The 22989-nt window shown below is 45.1% G+C and overlaps 1 protein-coding gene across 8 annotated transcripts in view; it reads right to left on the bottom strand.

Moving 5' to 3' along the window:
* Window positions 1-22989, bottom strand: part of PRKAG2 (protein kinase AMP-activated non-catalytic subunit gamma 2) — a 208357-nt gene that overhangs the window by 12178 nt on the left and 173190 nt on the right. For 7 of the 8 annotated variants that reach the window (XM_068673385.1, XM_068673386.1, XM_068673387.1 and 4 more), the window contains 3 exons: window positions 14864-14973; window positions 2525-2606; window positions 1733-1791 (listed from right to left, as the gene is read on the bottom strand). In XM_068673385.1, coding sequence (XP_068529486.1) covers window positions 1733-1791; window positions 2525-2606; window positions 14864-14973 — 251 coding nt within the window. Of the gene's footprint in view, window positions 1-1732; window positions 1792-2524; window positions 2607-14863; window positions 14974-17407; window positions 17508-22989 lie in introns of all 8 variants that reach the window. The other variant, XM_068673390.1, reaches the window with a different exon arrangement.

Consider the following 22989-nt stretch of genomic DNA (forward strand, 5'->3'; position numbering starts at 1 on the left):
AAGGTGCTGGTCACTGCTCCCAGCTGACTGGTGACAGGACGCAGGGTAACGGCACACAGCTGCACCAGGGGAGGCTCAGACTGGACATTAGAAAATATTTCTTTACCCTGAGGGTGGTCCAACACTGGAAGAGGCTTCCTAGCAAGGTGGTTATGCCCTCTGCCTGGCAGTGCTCAAGAGATATTGTGGTAATGCCCTCACTCGTGTGCTTTAACTTTTGGTTAGCCAGTTGGTCAGGCTTTATGGTCAGGCAGTTGAACCAGATGATCTTTGAAAGCTCCTTCTTAATGGACTATTCTATTCTTTTACCACCTTTCAAAAAGTGTAAGGGAACATTAAATGGACATACTGTAATTAGGCTGTTTTAGGTACAACCAATGGAATAGTGTGTTAGGTGACATGAATAAGTGGCAATAGTTAGACCTTAGGTAAAACTTTATGGAAAAATTGGTATTATTGGAGGTTGAGGGTCATTAGAATATGGAAATTATCAGCGTGCAATCAATTTCCATTCACCTTTTTTCCACTCCACCTTGTAAATCCCCAGAAGACAAAACAAACAAACAAACAAAAACAAACAAACCTCTGAAACTTTAAAAACAAGCATGACCAACTAGCTTTGAGAAGCCGAATATATCAGCTGTCCGCTTCATCCAACTGTTCTTGGTATTTTTGCTGGTTAAACAGTAGGTATATTTTAAGTGGAAGAGAGGGAATTGGGATTTGACAGGAACAAGAAAGGGATGTAAATGTCTGTATGAACATGTAAGCAAGAGGATCTCATCAACTGACTGCCAATGGGAATGGTAAATTACAGTTAATTGAAGTCAAGAGATCTCCAAGTGATTGTGCAACTCAGCCTTGCAACTAAAGAATTTCCCTATGTTTAACTAGTTTAACTTGTCTGTTCTCCAGCATCATTTCAAAACCTGAGTAACCTTTTAAAGCATCCAAGCCTGCATAAGCTAGCTTGCTGCTTAGCTCCACGTATTGCTTTCAGGATAACTCTATCATAGTTATTAGACAAAGATGATTTATTTATAAATAAATTTATAAATAAATTTATAAGTTAATAAAATAACATGAACCACTGTGTAGCTACGTGTTTGATTTTTAAATACAACTAACTTTTTCGTATAATTTTAAACAGTCCCCCCAGCCCCAACTACGTTTTTGGTTGATGTTCCACACTCACACAGAGCCCTGATTACTGTGCTTTGAACCAACCTGGACACAAGCACACAGCGTGATCAATAATCGAGTATTTCACCCTCACACATTTTATATTAGGTCTAATAATGAATTAGTAAGTTAGGATAGGTCCTTCACCCCAAATGCAGTAGACAACAGCTGCAATTCCAAGTGGAGCCTGGTATCCAAACCCCAGGCTGTCATTATGGTGAAGCAGCACACAACACGTAACAAATGGTAGTAGTTGTTACGGAAATTCCTCATGTTTATACATGTATAACTGAAGCAAACAAATTCTGTTACCTGCCCAAGCTCGTGGGACTTTCATGGGTAGAGCTGGGAATTGAACCCAGGTATCTTGATACCATCCTACTACCTTGACCACAAAACTATCCTCTCTTTCAAAAGAACTCAACAAGTTACTCCTGACAAAGCTAAGCTTCCAGAAGCTTAAAAATAACAGCAATCCAGCCTTCAAGCAGTTTGCTATTTCAGTTTGTGTACAGTATAACAACCGATAGCAGCTCATCGTCATACTTACCATTGGAGATTTATAGTATCTATGCAGTATGTTAATGAAATCTGTAATTGTTAACATTCCTGCAAAAAGTGATGAGAAAAATGTTCTTCAGATATATACTTAAGATACAGAAATACAGTTAGATTCTCCATTTAAAGTCACACTATATCATTTAACAAACATTACACCTGTGTAACATGCTATTTGTATTGGACTAATCAACTGCTTAATTCCAAAACTATGTATATAACATTTTCATATTGATACAATCATCCAGAATAAAAATACTGAAGCCTGAAGTCATACTCAAAACTATGATCCATGTGCTGCTCCTCTTTCAATCTTGCCCAAAGAAAACCTATTTCTCCCTGTATGGGACATAATACCTGCGGTATTCAGAGTTAGTTCTGGTATTTAGTCACTTCAGAGAGCACCTTATTGAGAACACGCTGAGAAAGAGATGATTGTATTCCATGCATATCAGAATACTGGAGCACTATGTTTTCTTTTTATAGTTCCAATTTATTTTATTTTATTTTTTGGTGACTGTTGCATTTATTTTTAAATGCACAGAGAAACAGACATATTAGACAACAAATTACAGAAGCTGATGACCTGGAAGAATCATCACAATTCTCAAAGAACTGCAAAACTGTGCAAGCCAGCAAAAATTCTTTGCTCACAAGGAGCAAACAAAGAAGCCCAACATGTCTCAGGGTGTTAGACCATGACTAGCCCCAAACCACGTTCAGCACCAGTGCAGCACCCTGAAAATTCAAGTAATCCTTAACAACAACCCTTAGAAGCACCTACCTACAAAACTCTGTTTTTTACTCTCCCACAGTGGAGCTGCTCTCACACCATTTGCCACCAAGGCAAAAAAGGCCTTCTTTACCTGCAAAAAGGAATGGACAGCTAAATAAATCTTTGCTCTTCATTTAACACATCAGACACTGACAGAAGGTTTCCTCAGCTGCTAGGAAAAACACAGTATAGAAAGATAGCTGGGATTCAAAACAGAACAAAAGCCACACACACCACAAAAAAACTTAAATTGTTTACTTCTGAGATGTTTAAAAAGCTTAGCAAGACCTGGTTTTGTTCCATTATGGGAACATGCTGTGTGAAAACCCCTGATGAAGAAATAAGCTGACAGAGCTGAGAAGATATGCTCATTAGCTACAAATTTATTCCTTTTGATATTAACTGTGATAATTATTAAAAAGGTCGTGCTTATGGAGGGAGGGGGGAGGGGAATAATCATCTGTAATTAACATAATCGTCAGCACTACACAGTTTATAAGCATAGCTTGAGATCTGAAAATTTTACTATGTTCTAGGTACCATTCACTATAGCAGCAGTTGCATGGAAAAAAAAAAAAAAAAATTTCATTTCATCTCCAGCTTCTAGACTCAGTGGGCTTCAAGAGGGCTAAGCAGTCAGCGGAATCCTGTGCCGTACGACATTTGACATTAGACTCAGTGTTGTAATTTATCACTTTAAAATTCTACGAATTTCATAAGTCCTCTGGTCTGCCCCAGAGCCCATCACCTCTCCTGCACTTCAGAAATCTGCACGCAGCGTTTCACACGCCTGGTGTTAATCCTCTTGTAGGTGAGCCACCTTTAAGACGAGGCTTCCGAAAGCAATCTGTATTTCTTGCAGCCTCTCTGCAGCCAGCCTGCTCCCTCTGCGATCCCCAGGAGCCCCTCTGCTCTCCTGACCTCAGAGGACTGCTCCCAAAGCCCCTTTCTGACTTTACCAGTGCTTCTGCTGCACCATCAATGAATAGGAATGATGGTCCCTGTAACCACCATCCCTAAAATGCACTGAAACTGAGTTAAATACATGGGAAAAAATACCCAGCACCACAAATAAGACTACAATGCACACACCGGGGAGTATTTCTCTAGAAAATGGCTCAATAGAAAGGTCCCCGAGGTATTAAGGCACCTCACTGACACAGGGAGGAGTCAGGTGAAACAAACATTTCCAAATCCACCACAGGAGCCTACTGACTCCTAAGGAAGGCTGAAACCACAAGGAAAGCCTCCGGGCAGCCACACAAAGTGTTCCCACATAACAACATCACACTTGCTCTTAACGCAGCGAAAGCAAACAGCGGCGAGCTATTTGGGGAGCAGATAAGAGGCAGAAGTGAGCTCACACAGCCTAACTCCACCTTGGGGCAAAGCAAGTGGGTTCTAATTATTCTTCATTAAAAAAAAATAAGTACACTCAGACTGTCTGAAACTGAGAGCCTTCAGCTTTGGTATCTTTTGGAAGAATGGCTGTTTCAAGATTTATTGGTCACTGTCAACTTACATCCTACGTCTTCCATGAGAGTTACACATTCAAGCTCCATCGCAGCACTAAGGTAACAGATAATCTGGTAACACCAGAGAAGAAATGGGTTTCTTTCCAAATACGAATCATGCAGCAGAACTCCTCAAGAGAGCTTATAAACTCTACTAACCTGAGAAAAAATGCCCACAGGAGACAAGACATGAAATGCGAAGTGTGAGACTTCAGGCAGCCTCCAAATTTGTGCCACTCATCTAGCAAGATGGGAAAATTGAGGATTATTTCACAGTCAGAAACGATACTTGAAGAGAGAATGCCAAAAATGCACTAGGCTATACACTGAGACAATCCAGGAAGGAAAGAAAGTTTCCTGAAAAGATCAGTTCTTCCTCTGATCTGTTGATATATTTGCAAGTATTTGTCTCAAAGCAACTCACAAGTCATCTGTTAGATGCCCTCGTCTAGCTTTAGAAGACAGATTTTGGAAAAACTGCAGCCTGCTGGACAGATAGATATGCTAAGGGAGCTCAGAGTTCAAGCCTGCATAAAAGTCACCAAGTTCAGCCTGGGAACGAGGATAGTAAATGTCTGAAAGTAAGAGAAAACATACATTTAAGAAGAGAAAATGATATTCATTTTCCTAGGTTGTCCTTCCCAACCACAGCTTAAATGACAGTCCCATTGTTTCCTTCAGGGAAAGCGTTAGGCAGTCACCTTCTGAACCAAAGAGCAGTGCCAACAGGCCTTTATGTAAATACTTATTACAGCAAGGTCATTACAAACCAAAAAACAACCTCATGCCTACTTGCTAGTGCTGCTCGCAAGCACAAACGCCCCTCATCCACTCACACTTCCCTTCAGGTCCTGTGGTTTCCCAATTTCAGTTGCCCAAAGCATGGCTTGGTGGCCCGCCAAGGTGCTGGGGTGTGGAGCTGGGCTTCCGTCCAGCACATTTAGACGTCTGGGTGATGTTTGTGCAGAAAATCCCTACGAGGACCTTCCTTGCAGATGATGGGCAGTCTGGAGGCTTTAAAGGTCGCTGCCGTGTCCCATCCTCAGGCCTCCAGCAGCGCTGTTAATCCTTGATCCCAGCAGCAGCGCTCGTGGGAGGCCAGCTCTCTGATCTGAGTGTTGGGCTGGCCTGACCTCCCCAAAGCCATTGTTCCTCAGCCAGATCCCAGAGATTGCTCAGCCCCACGTACAAATGCTCTCCAAACACAGCCCTTTTGTTCCTGTTAACCCTGTAGTGGTCCTAACAAAGGAAAGGCTTTGCAAAACCTACTTGCAGTCAGATGAGGAATCTCACCCGCTGTGACCACGTACCTTCTCCAAGGTACTTGGAGGAAGCTTTTCGTACTACAGGAGCTCTTTCTACCAGTTTTGAGCATGCTGAGTGAAGGCACAGAATAATTTAGGTGAGCTAGGACTTCCAGAGGTCATTGCTTTTGTACACCATCCAAATGTTTTCCCTTTAAGTCTTAGGGAGGACACAGCCTCCCTCCAGTGCGAGGGTCACTACCAAGAAAGATGCAGTTGGACCTGTACACGAGAAGCCCTGTGTTCCCACAGAGCCAAATACTTGGAAAACCTCATCCCTTAGGGGTTACAAAACAGCCCGACTGCCAGGCAGGGGCACCTGAAACAGTCACAGCAGACTAAAGATCTCACCAAGCTATGCAAAAAGCTTCTTCCTCACTGATGGGAAGAACTGAAGGGTCTCTCATCGCTGTGATACTCCTCACCAGCTGTCTCACTACTTTAGGTAAGGGGTCATTTCTGCAAGGGCATGGAGAAAGCCTCTGAAAAGAAAATAGAAGATGAATTGGTGTGCAAAATGCCACGTTCACGCATGTACTTCCACATTGTTTTACCTAAACGTGCTATGCACGTGGTTACAGCTTTCAGAAGCAACCAGTGGCTTTCAAACTTGGCTGCCAAGACTGCCCCATAAAGTAAAGAGGGTGGCTGCTAACACCACCATCACTTGTTGCCTTTGTTTAGCTAAAAGGTTCTTGTCCTGGGAAAAATGCTAGAGAAAAGCTACCACAGGGTCCTGGGGGTAAAGGAGCAGTGCAGAGTGGGGTAGAGAGAACCCCGCTGTGCTGACAGACATCTCCCCGCCACCACAGCCTCAGTGCCAGTGATAATTTGAAAAAAATGGCAAGTGAGAGAAGCGAGGAGCACAGAAGCTTCAGATGTGCCAGTATGAAGCATAGGAAGGGCAGGAAAGACTAATAGTGTGGAGGGTGTTAAAAAAATTCCAAAACTCCTGTGGTCCAGGTGCTATCCAAGGTGATAACGTGCACTTCTCTTGCCTTATCTTTCACTCCATAAACCAAACCAGGGCACTGGCCTTACAAACCTGAAAAGGCCCTAGTGCAGCCCCAAGAGATCTCTATTTATGAGGTCAAGAAAGAAAGTGGGGTCCTCGGTACTTTCACCATGTCCAATTCCTGACGGATGGACGACCAGAGGTGGGCTGGAACACTCATTGCTGCTTTCACTGGGTAAGTTGAAAACTTAAAACCTGAGGCTGTTCTCACGATGGTGTTTAAGAGCTACAACTGAGGAGCTTGGAAACACACACCCCATAAAATTCACACGTGGGTGAAAGCATCAAACACAGCTCTTTCAGGAACTCGCTAAGAAACAATTAGCCTGGGAAAGTTTACAAGCAACAAAGCATTCTTGAACATTTACTTCAGTTAAAAGCAGAAAGCAGCCAGTTTTCACCCACTGGGTAAGAACAGCAGAAGTAGAAGATGACAGCCATATACCTATAAGAATGCCACATGAGAATGCCTTCTCACTGCGTCCCTGTATTGGGTTTATGTGGCAAGGGTTTGGTAGCAGAGGTGGTTGCTGTGAGCAGAGTCCAGCAACTGCCCCATGACAGATTAGAGTCAGCTCCAGACAGCTCCAAAAGGGATCCTCCACTAGCCAGAGCCAAGCCAAAAAGTGGCTTTTCCATCTCTGGGAAAGCAGATTTAAGAAAGGGAAGAAAACAAAAAAAAAGATGCACAACAGCAGCTGGGAGAGAAAGGTAAGAGTTGTGAGGGAGCCAGCCCTGCAGCCCCAAGGTGAGTGCAGCAGGAGGGCAGGAGGTGCTCCAGGCAGGCAGCAGCAGTTCCCCTGCAGCCTGTGGAGAGGCCCCTGGTGGAGCAGGAAGTCTGGGGGGAGCTGCTGCCCATGGGGGACCCGTGCTGGAGCAGTTTGCTCCTGGGGGATGGACCCCGTGGGATGGAGCCATGTGGGAGCTGCCCACTGGTGTTACACCTCCACCACCCCTTGAAAAAGGGAAAAAAATTTTCCCTTTTCAAGTGCTAGGAGCACCCAACTTCACAGTAGCTGAGTACTCCTGCCTGACTGCCGTGTTTCCTCAGATTGTCCTCACTGGACAATGAGAAGGTCCAACAGCAGCTCACCCTGAGTCTTCTCGCTCAGAGGCCAGGCACGCTGCAACAGCTCTCACTTGGTCAGACACCTGAGAGCAGCACAAACCCTCTTTGCTCTAGCAGGAGAAGCAGCAGGGCTGTTCTGACCCTTGTACTGCAAAATAAAACCAACACCCCCAAACCAGCCTTTCGTTCCTTTGCTCTGTGCATGTCTATGAGCTGCCTGGCTTGCAACTTCTTTTGATGTAAAAACCCAAAGAATGGGGCAAGGGCTTCCAGCCCTACCGCTGCCCTGCTCTTGGCAGAGCTGGGAAAGGGAAACAAACACCCCCCAAAAAAACACTTACAGCCAATTCAGGAGATGCAAGCCTAAATCTAACTGCAATGATGTCTCCTTGGCACATTCTCCTCTGCTGCTCACTCCCATCACCAGGAGTGCAGGTGACTTAGCTCTAGGAAGCCGTCATCTCTTATCTGAAAGCCATCATCTCTTATCTCTGCAGCAAGGTCTGGAGGGACTCACAGTGGCTTTCTCCCCCTTACTTCACTCCCAACTTCTTACTGCAGTACCTGATATCCTGAGACTTTTCAGTAGGTCCTTTAGCCTGGAAAAGGCCAAGCAGCCAGTTTTTATCTGAGGTGGTATTTGGAAAAAGCAACACTAAGTTGAGAGCAGCTGTACTGAGGACTTGGGGGTGTTGGTGGATGAAAAACCTGAACACGAGCCAGCAACATGTGCCTGCAGCCCAAAAAGCCAACCGTGTCCTGGGCTGCACCAACACAATGTGGGCAGCAGGGCAGGGAGGGGATTGTCCCCCTCTGCTCTGCTCCTAGCACCAGCAGGACAGGGAGCTGTTGGGGTGAGTCCAGAGGAGGCCACGAGGATGCTCAGAGGCTGGAGTCCCTCTGCTGTGGAGCCAGGCTGAGAGAGTTGGGGTTGTTCAGCCTGGAGAGGAGAAGGCTCCGGGGAGACCTCACAGCAGCCTGCCAGGGTCTGAAGGGAGAGCTGGGGAGGGACTCTTGGGCAGGTGTAGGGATAGGACAAGAAGAAATGGCTTTAAACTGAAAGATGGGAGATTTAGATTAGATATTACGAGGAAATTCTTCCCAGTGAGGGTGGTGAGGCCCAGTCCCAGGCTGCCCAGAGGAGCTGTGGCTGCCCCATCCCTGGCAGTGCCCAAGGCCAGGCTGGATGGGGCTGGGGGCAGCCTGGGCTGGTGGGAGGGGGCCCTGCCCATGGCAGGGGGTGGCACTGGGTGGGCTTTGAGGTCCCTTCTACCTCATACCACTCTGACTCTCTGAAAAAAAACAGGTCTGCCTTCTAAGAAAGCAGAAATTCTGGCTTGAAGGGGCTGCTGTTCGATGCCACGCTCATGTGGGCTAAGAGTAAGAAGAGAGGTCTCGGGGGCAGAGCCACTGGGCATTGGACAGGGGACAGAAATTCCTTCCCAGATTAAGATCTTGCCAAAAAAAAGTGGCAGGGGTGGGGCAGGGAAGGCAAGAACAATGCATGACTTTCACTGAGCCAAGCACAAACACTTTATCTACACCCCATGTCAATGAAGATACCACTTAATTGGTACAGAGGAACTCATTATCTTCCCCCCAGATTCAGGGCTGAGTGCTTCGTGTTGGTTTGGAGAGCTGCAGGAACGGAGCTCCAGTGCTTGTTATCTGCAAGAGCCAGGAGCAACTCTGAAGGAAAACAAAGCCTTCCAGTGCTGTCCTGCTGATTTTGGCCTGAGCTCAACGAAGGGAACTCTCCTGGGGTCTGTCTCAGCCCACAAGGCAGCTAGAAGCTGACTTACATTGTTCTTCTGCAGCTCTGTGGGACGGGGAAGCAAGGAGGGGTGTTGACGCTCCTCAGGAACGCAGACAGCGTTGGTTTAAATTTAGCAGCTTCGGAGAGGAAAAACCTCAAAGCCAGTTAAGGAACAGCCAGCCCCTTTGTAAGGCTGCACAAACTGGTACCACAGCAGCCCCAGAGACTGCTGCATGGTTCTGGGAGCCAAAGGTTCTAGAGGGGTCCTCCTGGAAGCCTGGGAGAGAGGCAACACCCCAGGCAAGAATGACCTGGAGGGAACAAGAAGAAAGCCATTTACTTCGACTCAGCACGAGGAATACAAATCCTCTTCCACTCTTCTGATGTGGAATCCACTGCTTGCTCTGCAGATGTGATTTACTTCCACCTTGTTAGACCACAAATGAAGCTCCCAAATATTTTTTCTCATTATGTAGTAGGAAAACAAGCAGTAGAGCTTCTACTAGGGTGCAATAGTTACTGAAAGAAGTCTCTTAGTAGTAATATCTGGTTCATTACCAACTTAAACTTAATTGAACAGAAAGGTTAAGTAATGCAATCTTGAAATCACACAATCATCCAGGATTTCTTCAGGATAGAAGACAAAGAGCTCTGAAAGCTTGTTCTGATGAGTGCTTCCATAGAAAAAAATATTAGTTTATGAAATACTCGACCTCAAGAAGAACTTCGGTATCATACTGAGCAAAAAACCATGTGTGCTTCTGTACTAAAACAAACTTAAGAGATAAGGATATCATGTAGCCAAAGGTTAGAGCTTTTTACCCCCCCTGAGAGCTTATACAGACTTCACAAGACACAGCCACTAAATAAGCGTGCCATTATCCTGCTCATGGGACTGCAGATTACTGCTGCTATGTAGCAGGGAAGTCCCTGTCCTATCCTTACCTTTTACTTTCCTTTTAGAGGGTAGATGGAGGAGCACTAGCTTGTTTTGTAGCCAGAGACAAAATATATTTAAGTAATAAATTTGTTTGAAGGCCAGACAAAGGTCTAGCCTTAAATAACCTTATAGAGCTTATAGTAGTTTCCTGAAGCTTATCTATGTTGTTAAGGCCACTTCCTTTAAATATTCAAATAAAATTCATGATGGGGTGGAAAAGAACAGTGTGATGTTTTGTGTGCAACAGACCTAAGTCAAACTGGGGCAGTAACACAAAAAAGTGAAATTTCCCCTGCACATTGCCACATTAAATGCCTTAACACTTGTACTCAGCCACCTCACCAAACACACACGCAGGTAACCAGTAAAGCTGCACCCTGCTCAGTGCCTTCCTGGAGTCTGTTGCAGATGATCCATTGAGTAATTAGAGCGAAAAAGATCAGTAAGTGAATGCCCAGGCAGTGACAGCAGTGTGGCCCTACAGGGGACAACCCTTGTAACCCTCTCAGAGGGGCTGGGAAGCATTTGTTCTGCTGTTTGCACTCTGGGAGATGTGCAAGAGATGAGGGAGACAGCTTTATCCACCAGGAGCTGCGCGCTGTTGCTGCTTGCTTAGCAAGCACCACCCACTGAGTCAGATTTCCAAACTTCACAAGATAGCTCCTAACATCTACCTGGCTCTCAACTCTTCATGCTCAGATCAGACTTTAAAATTTCTTCAGTGTGTGTTGAAGAAAGATAAAAGCCTTCCTCAGCTGAAGCCCAGCACATTTCTCCCTTCCCATAGGATCGGAAGGCCATAAAGCTCCCAGACCTGATGAAGAAACAAGCGGCCTGTCAGTCTGTTGAGTCCTATTCCTGGTCTTTATTAGCTGCTCCTCCTGCTGCTATTTCAGGCACAAAGCTGAGAGGAAGCCTTATCTCCTCATTCAAAGATAAAACAAAATTTTACAATTTTTTTTAAACACTAAATATCTCCTAGATAAAGGGACTACACCTTTTTAATGAAAAGATGTCACTTTAGTGGTACTGCCTGTGCCGTGTGCTATCAGTGACCACCTCCAGTTTTCCTGCAGTTACCAGTTTTGATGTACTTCTCATGTCCCATGGCCAATTTTCCAGGGAAGAAGCAATGTGTGCTGCGACTTCCGTCCAGCAGAGGGAGACCCAATACCACAGTCAAACATAAACGCAGCAGCAATCTTCCGAGGAAAGGATGAAATGGGAGCTGCACTGCTGTCGTCTGTCTTCTCCCATTGATTCGACAAGCTTACACTAAGGCAAAAAAGTGAGCCTTGTTTTAAGCTCTAGCACTATTCAAAACCTAAACTCGATTTTGAGACATTTGAGAACTTCAAGCTTTTTTCTTGTTCTTAAATTAGGAGAAACTCATTTGGGTAGGAGAGAAACAGATCCAGGGAAGACAAATACATACGAGACCCTCTCACTCTGAGGACACTGGATGTTCCAGAAGCCTGTGTCATCAAAAGATGTATCAATTTTCTAGTACAGGACTTTGTATTAGTTATTTACATATAAGAACCAGAACAAATCTGGCTACCCTTACAAGGTACCTTCTCCTCCTTTTAATTTAGCCATTTAGGAGCTGTTCTAACTCATATTCCAGACACATGTACATGCACCAGCCATGCTGACAAGACACTGAAGGTTGAAGATACTGGAGGTGGAACGTTAACACAATGCACTAGGCAAAGAACTGCAAAGGGAAATACTGAAGGGAAGGATTTTGAAAATCTTGCAGCCTAGCCCAACATGAATGTTCTGAACAGGCTGCTTAATGTTTTCTTAAATAACCCTGCAATTTACTAGTTTTGCAAAACGTGGGAAGCTGGAAGACAAGCATAGCTTAATATTATGTTATAAATGAGAGAGCAAAGCAATTGGGATTAAATTTAATGGCACAAAGTCTGAAATAGCAAAGTTCAAGCGTGATGCTAAAGATATTGTTCATGTTTGTCACATACCAGAGGCTGAATGAACAACTGCAGGCTCCCCTCTACCACTCCTTCCCACCACCACTGCTTCCAAACACCTGGAGAAGGCTCAGAATATGCCCCACGATCACACACCAAGGTACGCCCTTCGTTCTTCTCCAGCTTCACCCACAGCTATTATAAAGGATCAGAACTAAGCCAGGGATTTGGTGGAAGTCAAGTGAAATGTTTTCTATTACCATTAAGTTACCCATTTGTCTTTACAACAAATATTCACAAGGTTCCTTCACTGAAACCCTGCTTTTCTGATCATTACCTCACCAACTGGAGATGACAGCCCAATTCTTGATGTTAATAGCGTTATTTCAACACAGCTCCAGTGAGGAAGGCTGGTATCGGGGATCATTCTCTGTAATTCATCTACAGATTTGGGGAATATGCCCTAACGGCTCCAAGATTCACCAGCTCATGTAATAAAGAGGAAGAATTCACCTTTCTGACTGCAGTAATGACCAAGCTCAAGATTTTGACCACTTTTTAACCACTGCCAGCTGAGAAGTCAGCAAGTTGTGAGCCGTGCCACATGCAACTCCCAGCAGATTACTTCAGTATGAGAACAAAACCTTTGGAACAAAAGAGCTACATCGTTTAGAAGAGCTGAAAGAGCACCAGTTAGCACCAAAATCACCATCGTTTCAAATCACATTTGGCCTTTCAGGGTCTGAAATCAATTCTTAGTTCAGAACTGACAGCCATTCTCTTCCTGGCAAAAGGAAAGGAACCACAGAGATGTAGCACTGTTTTCTTCTGAGGTGGTGAAAACATCAGCACAATCTGACTCCTGTATGAGCAAGCTTTTGTGGGACAAAGAAAACCGAACAAGAATGAGACAGAAGAGCCTAGGGTGAAGTATTCATGATGTCTGAATGTCAAATCTTCACTAGAGCTTTCAGGACTTGCACAATCAGAGCCTATGTGACTGCTAACTGCAAGAGCAGATGCAGTTGAAAGACTCCGAACAGTGAAGACATGGCAGAAGGGAAGTCAGCTACACGAACCTTTGAACTCTGTGGGATTGACGTCTGCGTGCTTGAAAGCTCTTCCTCTACAACCAGTGGTTACCACCATCTAATTGCAGGCCGGATGTCTTTTCACCACAAAATCCAGCATCCAGTCAAGGACATGGAAGCACCCTTGGGGAAGAAGCAACTGTTCCTTCATACCAAGGTGCTTAAACACAAGAAGCTCCTAGGAGAAGTGTGGCTGCCTGGGTGGAGGAGAAAACAATCACCACTGCCTCCTGCCAGGTTAATCGTTGCATTCAGCACTGCCTTCTCTGCCACCAGATCAGTTAAGCTGCAGGAAGTCCTACAGCATGTGGGCAGAAACGTCACCACAGCTCTGCTCAAGTTTTAATTGAATTCCAACAACGGTCAGATACTTACCTGGGAGAACTCAGCCAAGATAGCAGTATCAGAGACAATATATTGAATCCTCAGTGTGCTCTGTGTCTAAAGAGATTAATAAACTCTTTCATGAGTGAGATGCCTGGATAATCAACAAGCCCATTGTGGAAGCTACAAGCTGCTTTTTCTTGAGCAGTAACTAAAGCCGTGGTGCTTTTAGTCATGCTGCAGAACTGACCACCAGTGCTATGCCCTGGTCACAACGCTCTTTAGTGAAAAGGACCTCAGCCTGCACCAATCAGTCTCCATGTTCCACGCATCAGGATCACAATCACACAAAGCACGAAGGGACAGAGTGCTCTAATTATCTCCCCAGCCTTCCTTACACCATCTGTTTCTGCCTGTGCATGTGGCAATCAACTCAAGAAGGATGCTCTTGGTCCTTATACAGACTACTTTGTGTGCAGTACTCAAGACCTGCCTTAATACTTTGCCCTGTCGTGTAAGGAGGGCTTCTATCTTTTAGATCATGGTACTAATTAATAATCCTCCACTATTCACTAGTATCCAACATGCAAGATTATTCTGTGAATATTTTGGGACCAAGTATCTGTTACGTGGTTCTCTCTGACTGTGGAAGGCTGGAGTCTAAGCACATTCCATGACAAAGTACTTAACGTGCACAGTGAAGCCAGAGCAGAGCACCTTTGAAAGGAAACAGACCAAAAACAACACAAAAAAGAAATCCACCCCCCAAAAAACATCAATTGCAAAATCCAGGAAACAAAAAGCCACAGCGCTCTACCACACCGCAGAACAGATTACTCCATTTCTGTAGCAGGCAGCTATTGCCATCTTTTGGCAACTAAACGCTTCCCACAGAGCCAAGAGCCTAGCAGATGATGATTTACTGATTAAAAGCAAAATGAGAAACCGAAAACAAAAATTTTCTGGAGACTGTAGTAATTTGTGTCATTAAGCCATCCATTCCAGCCCTAAATCATCGTAGCAACATAGCAGTAACAGGCTCAGAACACCTAGATGCTCTAACTGCTGCACAGGGGTCTTTACATGTGAGATGGCTTTACATAAATTCTCACAGCACAAAGAAGCCAATATAAATTTGGATTTTTCTGAACCTTTTCCCAGTGAGTGACTCCGGCTCCAACAAGTTGCCTTCTCATTCTGTTCAGCCAGGAAGCCTCCCCACAGCTCCTCCTCTAGCAGAGCACGAAGGATACAGTTGAAACAATATGGGGGCTTGTATTCAAAGCACAGCATTACGGGAGAGCTGCTCAGATTTCATTTAGCACTCAGGAAACACACGCCCATTTAAAAAAAAAAAAAAGAGAACTGCAAGCAAAGGCAGACTGAAAGAAGAATACTCACTTGTAGCGTAGTGTCGAAAACAACAAGCTTAGAGCTTGTTGGAACAATGTCATAACACTTGTGTGACCTCATGAATCGCACATAAATGTCACTTTCCGATTCTTCAAGTGCTGTAAGTAAAAACATTATGTTGTTTTATTTAAATAACCTTAAAAAAAAAAAGAGTAAAAAGCATGCCAAATCAACTGAACACCATTGCAGGACATCCCTACAGCAAGACTCAAATCCATGCTTTCAGATCTAGACAGACAGTTCATCGTCCTGCACTTTGCATTTCACTTCTTTCCTTTCCAATTTAATAGCACACGGGCAAATGCAATGCTTCTCCTTGACAAGTAAGGACTTCAGTACTAAAGGGTTATGTTTCGGTTTTGTTTCCCTAACAGCAAGCTATTGACTAGGCACACTTGGTACCTGAACTCCAATTACGTACAAAGCAAGTTGGAAATTTAAGTAGCATCAGGCTTAACTAAGCCTTAAGTTAATATTGCTCTGATAACAAGTTCCCCGATCAGCACCGCTCCATTCAAACTACGTTACACAAGACATCACAAATCCCACAGTTCATTTATGAAAACAGGATCCATTGGGGCTGGACTTTTTTTTGTAAGTTTTTTGTTGTGGTTGTTAAACGTGATTTGTCTGTAACAAGGACACATGATCCAATCTATATTAAATTAATTTTGCATTTATCAAGCTTAGATGCACATGCGTACAGTCTTTAGATCTGCTTGGGTATGTTACTTTTTTTTTTTTTAAAGCCCTTTGGCCCTCTGTTCTTTACAGTAGGTACCTGCAGCTCAGTCAAGGTTAACCTCCCTATCAGACGTGCACCCTTGCAATCCTGTAACACTGTGCTGGAACTCGGTCATGCTGTGCTTTTGCAGAGCAAGGAAAAAAACAAAAACCAAACCTGAACTACCTACTAACCATTGAAGAACTTGGTGTTAGAAAGCTATAAACCTCAAAATCCTCGTTTGCTACATGTGCTCAGAATTAATCCTCTAGTGCCAGAGAAAATGTCACTTCCACAGGGTGGCTCAGCACAATTTTAGTCCAATCCTACAGAAGCCAAGATGGAACTCCCCTGTAGCAGCTACTGTAACATACAGGCAGTCTCTCTGCGTGTCAAGTTAAGTCCTTCATTTCCAGCTCCCCCTACTCTTTAAAGAAGCCCTTTCCCCACCAAAACCCAAGCAGCAGTTCTAGAGGAATACAGAAGAGAGTTCAACTAGAAAGAAGCAGAAAAAAAAGTAAATCGTTCATTGGATTTATGTTCCTATAAAGGTCAGGACCAGGAGTGAAAATAGCAGGAGCTAGGAGAAATTGATAAGAGATTAGGAAACAATGCGAGCAAACCGATAGGGGAAGAATGAGGCAGATTGACTCGGACAAGGCTGGTGCGAAGCAGCCTTTATAAGATGATACCAAAGGGGAACTGGTACTGACTCGGCAAGGGCAGGCATAAGGGAGGTCAAAAAAGGCAGTTGGGAACAGAGAACGCTTTATGTAACTCCGTAATATAGCAACAGCTTATCACCCCCCAGCTTCCTCAACAGCTTCCACGGCTACTGGCTGCACAAAGTGAATTCACTGACCCTGCAGCAGGGCGAGCTATGGCTGGCTTTCTTTTTGAAGAGCAAACTAGAAGGAGGAGGTGGAGGAGACAATGTTACTTTGCATACAATCAGCTTTTTTTTTTTTTTTAAATATATATCAAATAGCTGATGAACTGCAAAGCCAGCAACTGTTTTTAGCTGAAAAGATGTCACCCTTCGCAGAGCACGTCATCGCTGGGTACCGTTCTGTCGGCCTACCACCAGTTATGCAAATGCCGCGAGGGCAGTAATTGCTGAGTGAGCGTGTTGCCAGCTTTAATCAGGCAAGGTCGGGAACGGCAGGCACAGCTCTGACCTCTGTATGGACCAGCGTGGTAAAGATGTGCCTAGAAACCCTCCTCTTGCTCAGCACACGCTCTGAACACAAACTTTTAACCAGACCTGAACAATCTTCACCCATTCGGGATGTGTGGGGTTGGCTAGGTGCTGCTACCTCACCCGAGTTTGTCTCCCAGCTCAGAAATCAGCGTCAGGCACATCCCCCAGGCACCACAAAGCAGCCGGTTCCTTCCCCGAGGATGGAAAGTTCAGATTGGAAAAGCTCAGAAGCGCAAGACGGTGATCTGTGAGCTCTGTGTTTAACAGCTACAAAAATAGCGAGGGAACTCCAGCAGGATCTAAACAAGGATGCAATTGTCCAGCTGGAACTGAGGTTTGTTTCTGCAGATCCTGACACCACAGGCCAGCATAATGCCCTGCTGTAGCAGCCACAAACTACACATGCAAAACATACGCCCCGCTGCGCTACCTCGTATGCTCGACGTGGTGTCGTCAAGTGGCAACTGGAAAGGATATTCAGGACCTTCCAAGCCCTTCAGCTACCCACGAGTACTGAGGAGCTGCCTCCAGCTTGCTCTTTGTACGAGAACTGTGTGAGTTATTGGTGTGTGTGGCTGCTGAAAGGAGAAGAGCAGGAGGTACGTACATATCCTGGCTATTCTTTCACCCCAAATCAGCAACATAATCAGGTGTTGATACCAGAAGGGTGCACAACACGGACAAGAAGTGACACAGACCCTCTGCTCCTCCTGGAAAAAGGGTTAGGATTAGATTTGCATCCGGATCTCATTTGCAGAAGCCCAGTTACAGTAAGGGATGCCCCGAGCTGTAGCAGAAGCCACAGAAGGACTACAAGCTACGGGAATTCTGAGGGCAGGGCCTCCTAGGGGAGCACAAGCTGCAGTGGCACGGCAGCAGCGCCAAGCACAGCCCGTCCCTGCCACTCCTGGCAATTGTATTCCCTCTCCCCGAGGCAGAAGCCTGACGTACACCTTTCACAAACTGCTCCTGTAACTCCCGTAACGTGTGTGAGGCTGGAATGGCACCAGACAGCTCCAGGAGTCCTGACTCAGCAAAGGCAGCTGCGAAGAAGCCCTGGGGAATACATTTGCTGGACCTACACCACGATTTAGGACGCTGCCTCCAGCCAGACCTCAGCTTCCTACAGCTGATGAGCTGAACGTTGCCTGGCTCACTGACAGAACAGATTCCCAGCAGGAGGCATCTTAATCTGCAGCAGGGATCAGGAGAGGAGAGTCCACTACGAGTGAGTTTGTTTCTGCAGGGTATTCCCTAGTGAGAGCCCATTTCTTGAAAACGGATCAGAAAGCTGTGCTGCAAGAGGACGTTCTCCACGTGCACTCCCTCCCCACAAGTCAGAGGTGAAGGCAAAATGCCCCAACCCCCAGGGCTTGCTTCTGTAATTTTTTATAGACAGAGCATAAGCAGAAGTTACCTGAAAGGTTACAAGACTCTTGGACTATTTAAGCACCTGATTACAGCCTGTCTTAAGGCCTTTTATAGGGGAAAGTCATCACACACCCTCACCTTATTCCTAAGGGGCAGGGATCCTTTAAAGAGAAGATTGAGCTATTTCCCCTCCCAATCCACCCCACCACCTTACGTACTTAACACCAAGCCATTTTTACTCCTTTCTCTCCCACCCTCCCCTATGACAGAGATGCTTTAACTTTATTTCAGACAGCAAATATTTTGAAAAACTTTGTGGCTTTTTTCCCCAAATAAAAAAAGCCAAGGATGAACTACTCAGCAGTGCTGACTCAGATCACGGTGGGACCTGGCACTAGGTGCAATTATCTATTTAGAGAGCTCTTTGGTGGAGTTCGTGTCTGAATACTCCTCCTAAGTGAAAAGGAAACTTCCACAGTGAAACCATTTCTCAGAGATCCCCTGCAGAGACACCTTCAGTTCCACCCATCCCTTTGCTGCCACTCAGGGTGCTTTTCTACTGTGGCTTCCCCCTCAGAATTTCAAGGCCTTCAAGAAAAAAAGAGAAAGAAGAATTGCCTGCAGATGGACAACAGGAACCTGCAGTAACACATGGCCAGCACACACTGAAAAGCCTTCGAACAGCACTACATAAAAGCCGAAAGGAAGTTTCCAGCTGTGTTTCCTGCAAGCCGCAGGCTGCCTTTCTGTGCTGTACCCCAGCAGGCAGGCCCAGCAAGAAGATCCTGAACCATGCACGTTTCCCAGTTTCAACAACACAAAGCCACGAGCTTTTTTATCTTATTACCCTCCTTGTGTTTCTGCACTGGTAGCCGATCACTCCTAAAGCTTGTTCCTGGAACCACAGACACGGCGTTCCACAAAAGGTGTTTTCTTTCAGCTAAGAGTTAGTTCCACCACAGCCCACAATCGTGCCGCTGCAGCAGCCCTGCTCCTCATGATTAGATGGAGAGCTGCTGGCGTTACCAGCTCTCAGATGGCTGCAAACACAAAGCCTCCTCGGGAACCGAAACAATTGTTTGGGTAACTGCTGCTTCCAAGTTCACTATGAAATTAACTGCTTCATTTTAAAAATCCTTTAAAAAGCAGGAAAAACAGCTTGGAACGGTACACCAAAAATATGCTCAAACTGCCTGGGTAGACAAACAGAGGATGGCAAACCACATACAGACACAGGAGTCCTTCTCTAGAGCTTCCTCACAGCAGCAGGAGCTACCAAGTCCCACTGCCCAGCGCCAGACACTCCAGCCTGGACCACTGTTAGGAAAAGCAGCTCCTCCTGGCTGATGGCAAATAAAGGGAAATGGGGAAGAGTAGAAGTGTATTTATATCAGTCTCACATGTACTGAAGAACCCAGTTACTGGAAAAAAAACACTTTCTTTCCCATTACTGGGCACAAACATATGCATCTGTAGTTTAAGTTGCTCCAAGCCACTCACAAAAGGTAAAAATCAAAGCTTCCAAGATATTGACGATCACATTTCAGATGCCAGCAAGTTACGATTTTTACTGTTGGAGAAATTTTTCATCCCAGTTTTTAATCAGAGCTGATCCAAGAGCAATGCATTAGGTGAGGTTCACTGGTATAATTCTGCTGAGCAGCTTTCCTTTTCTTGGTATAACACTAAAATAAGTGATCTTATATTCCTTACACAGGTAAAATAACTTGTTAAAAGTATTTAGTTAACAGTACTTTGTAGTAAACAAACACACGTGGCAGTGAAAATAGCAATTTGAGAATGGATTAAGCAGCAATTTAAAAGATCTTTTTTAATTTTTTACATTCCTAGCCAACAGTCCTTTGCCCCCAAACACAGAATAACTCCACCTTTCAGAGGCTAAGTCCAAAAACTGTGGCTCCACAGCAGCATAAACAGCAGCAGCTGCTGTTCCCCTCGTGCTAGCTGTGTGGCTCCCCTCCCTCACTCGGTGCTTTTAGATTTCCACAGAACTGTTCTGCAGACTGGCTGGAAATGCTAGGATCACTCAGAAATTTGGCCTTCTGGTCTGACCAGTCTTAGGTCTGTTTAGCTCCTGTATCTAGCAGACGAGTACTGCCCTCCCCGTGCCCTAGGAGGGGTAGAACACCACCTCCTTGTCATGGCAGGCAGCCATCAGGTTGGCTCAGCTACACCCAACGGTGCCAGAAGACACCGGGGTGAGTAACCAGCTAAATAAGGCACTATGAGTTACAGGTAGCTCTTGGCACAGCACGCAGTAGGTGGAGGCATGTCACTAACCCTGCTCGTTGTTCTCCTGTCTACATTTTAACCTGAGAACTGCCACCAAACCTTCTAAAGTTTCTGTCCGCCCTTGGTCTGAAGTTATTGGATGCGTCGGGGTGCATCAGGCATGGCAGTGCTGGTGGGTGGAGGGAGGGGATTGTGCTGCTCGGCTCTGCTATGGCCTCACCTCAAATACTGGGTGTGGATTTGGGTGCTGCAATATGATATAAACTATTAGAGTGTGTCCAAAGGAGGGCTAAAAGATGGTGAAGGGTTTAGAGGGGGCGATGTGTGAGGAGCATCTGAGGTCCCTCGGTCCCACCTCTTCCTCAAGTGTCTCTACAAGCTGACCAACAGCCCCTGGAAAATTATTTTCACGGGAAATGAAGGCATTTGAATGAGAACGATGTTTCAAGGTCAATGCTCCAGGAATCAAGCGTTCGGGTGGGCTTTTATCAGCATCCCCCCAGCCAGGAAGCAGCACTGAAAACAAACCCAGGGCTGTGCTGCAGGCAGTACATCGCTGCAGCGATGAGCAACAGCTGTCCCAACCTACCTCCCAGAACAGAAACATGACTAATTTGTCAGGATAACTTCTTTTTAAAGAGATTTGAAGGATACACTGACAAATTAAACATACAAGGTATCCGACGGAAAGCATGGGAACCCAGGGGCTGGAAGGAAAGAACAAGCAGCTCATTTTCTAACAGAACAATGCGGGAAGAAGGCAGGACTTCTCGGTCTGCTGAGCTGTCTGCTCCGGGGCCAGGAGCACTGCAGACAAGAAACAAGGCACCAGAAGAATCAGCGTTGGACTCCGTAGAAGAATACTGACTTAGCTTAGGAAGGGCAAGCAGAGGGGAAAAAAAAAAAAAGTGTTGTTGTACTGTACCATTTGATTTCTGCTCGTTCATGAGGAAACTTCTCAGGAAGAAAGCAACCAAGTGCCAAGAAACACCCACAGAACTAGAGGATAAGACCTAGTGGCAACAAAAGATGGAGAAGGTGGAAATAGGGGGTTACAAAGATGCCTGCTGTAAACAGCAGGAGATAAATCATTATATTTTCAGAACGTGCCTGGAACAGCTTTGTTGCTAATGATAGCAAAGGACTAGTTCTGATTTTAGTAAGAGTGAATTTAGCCTCATACGTAGAAAGCAAGATGATGGCAGTGATGGGGTTGGCTATTCCGTGACGAGCTGGAAGGATTTCAAATGCTAGGAAGCGTTAAGATCGGATGCAAAGACAGAGACAAGAAATCATTTCTTTCCCAAAGCTGCAAATAAACTTAAAATACGCTGGCAGACCACACATTAAACTTACAAGGCAGCATTATTCACGCAGCCACAGGCTACGTGATGCAGGAGTCCCAGATGGATGTTTCCCAGCCCTGATCTAAAGGAATGCACGAGCTGGCAGCTAAAGCAAGATCAGATGGAGTTTACAGATCGGAGATACGCTGATACAAAGGAGTGATAGGAAGTTTATCTGCAGAGCTCTATCAACAGCTTCTGTAGCGATCCAAGACGAATTCAATTCTGTATTACAATGAGAACACGGAACTTCGGGTAGGAAGGGGGCTTGACAAAGCACCAGCAGGGACACTGTTAGAAAGAATAAGCTAAGCCCTGTGAACTGTAATGCATCCTACAAATAGGAAGCAGTGCCAGAGGTATAAAAAATGAGGAAGAATAGGTACACAAACAGGTTAGGGACAAGTGTCTCATTTGGTGTTCAGAAGAAGGTTTATTTTTTCTTAACAATTCAAAGTTAAAAGAAGCCATAACACATCTTAAAACATTTCAGCTCAGAAGTTCCTTAAGATCAAAAGTTCCTTAGGTCGCTTTAGGGTCACTAAGTGATTCAGATGCCATCTCCCCTCGTCACAAGGAGGTGCCTGATGCAGAGAGAGCAGGTTGTTACAGATGTAGACAGGAGACACTAGCTACAAACAACTATCCCCAGATTTAATAAGTCCTTGAAGGGGAAGTTACAATTCTACTCTAAAGGAGAGCCAAACACATGTAGGAACAATCTAAACTTAAGCATGTACTGAAACATTTTAATAAATGTATGTATTTGTACGCACCTAGAGAGGAAGCTTATTGAAATCAAAGATAACCAGCATGATTGTCAAGAACAGTTCAGTCTAACTGGATGAAAAAAGGAAGGGTAAAAAGAATAAACACAGCACATGTGCTATATAGATATTAAAGCAAACTCTGATGCTACTACATCTGAAAAATGTGCATTAGAATCACCACAAGGAGATTCCACAGATACATGAAGCAGCCCCAGTTGCAGCAAAGCTACTAAGACCTCTTTTTCAGTGAATTTGCAGGCCTGGACAACGAGGGCTGTGCATTTTTTAAGAGATGAGCTCCAAAACAAGCTCTTTTTAAAGAGTTTTGGTCCAGCTTATATGTCATTCTTCTCTAGGCAATTTAAGTTCATGCCACAGCTCCTCTGTACAAGTGCTGTTTCAAGAGGGACACACTCTCCACTTTCATAAAGCTTCACAGAACTGGGGTT

The sequence above is a fragment of the Anas acuta genome, chromosome 2 (assembly GCF_963932015.1).
Source record: "Anas acuta chromosome 2, bAnaAcu1.1, whole genome shotgun sequence".
Taxonomy (NCBI): Eukaryota; Metazoa; Chordata; class Aves; order Anseriformes; family Anatidae; genus Anas; species Anas acuta.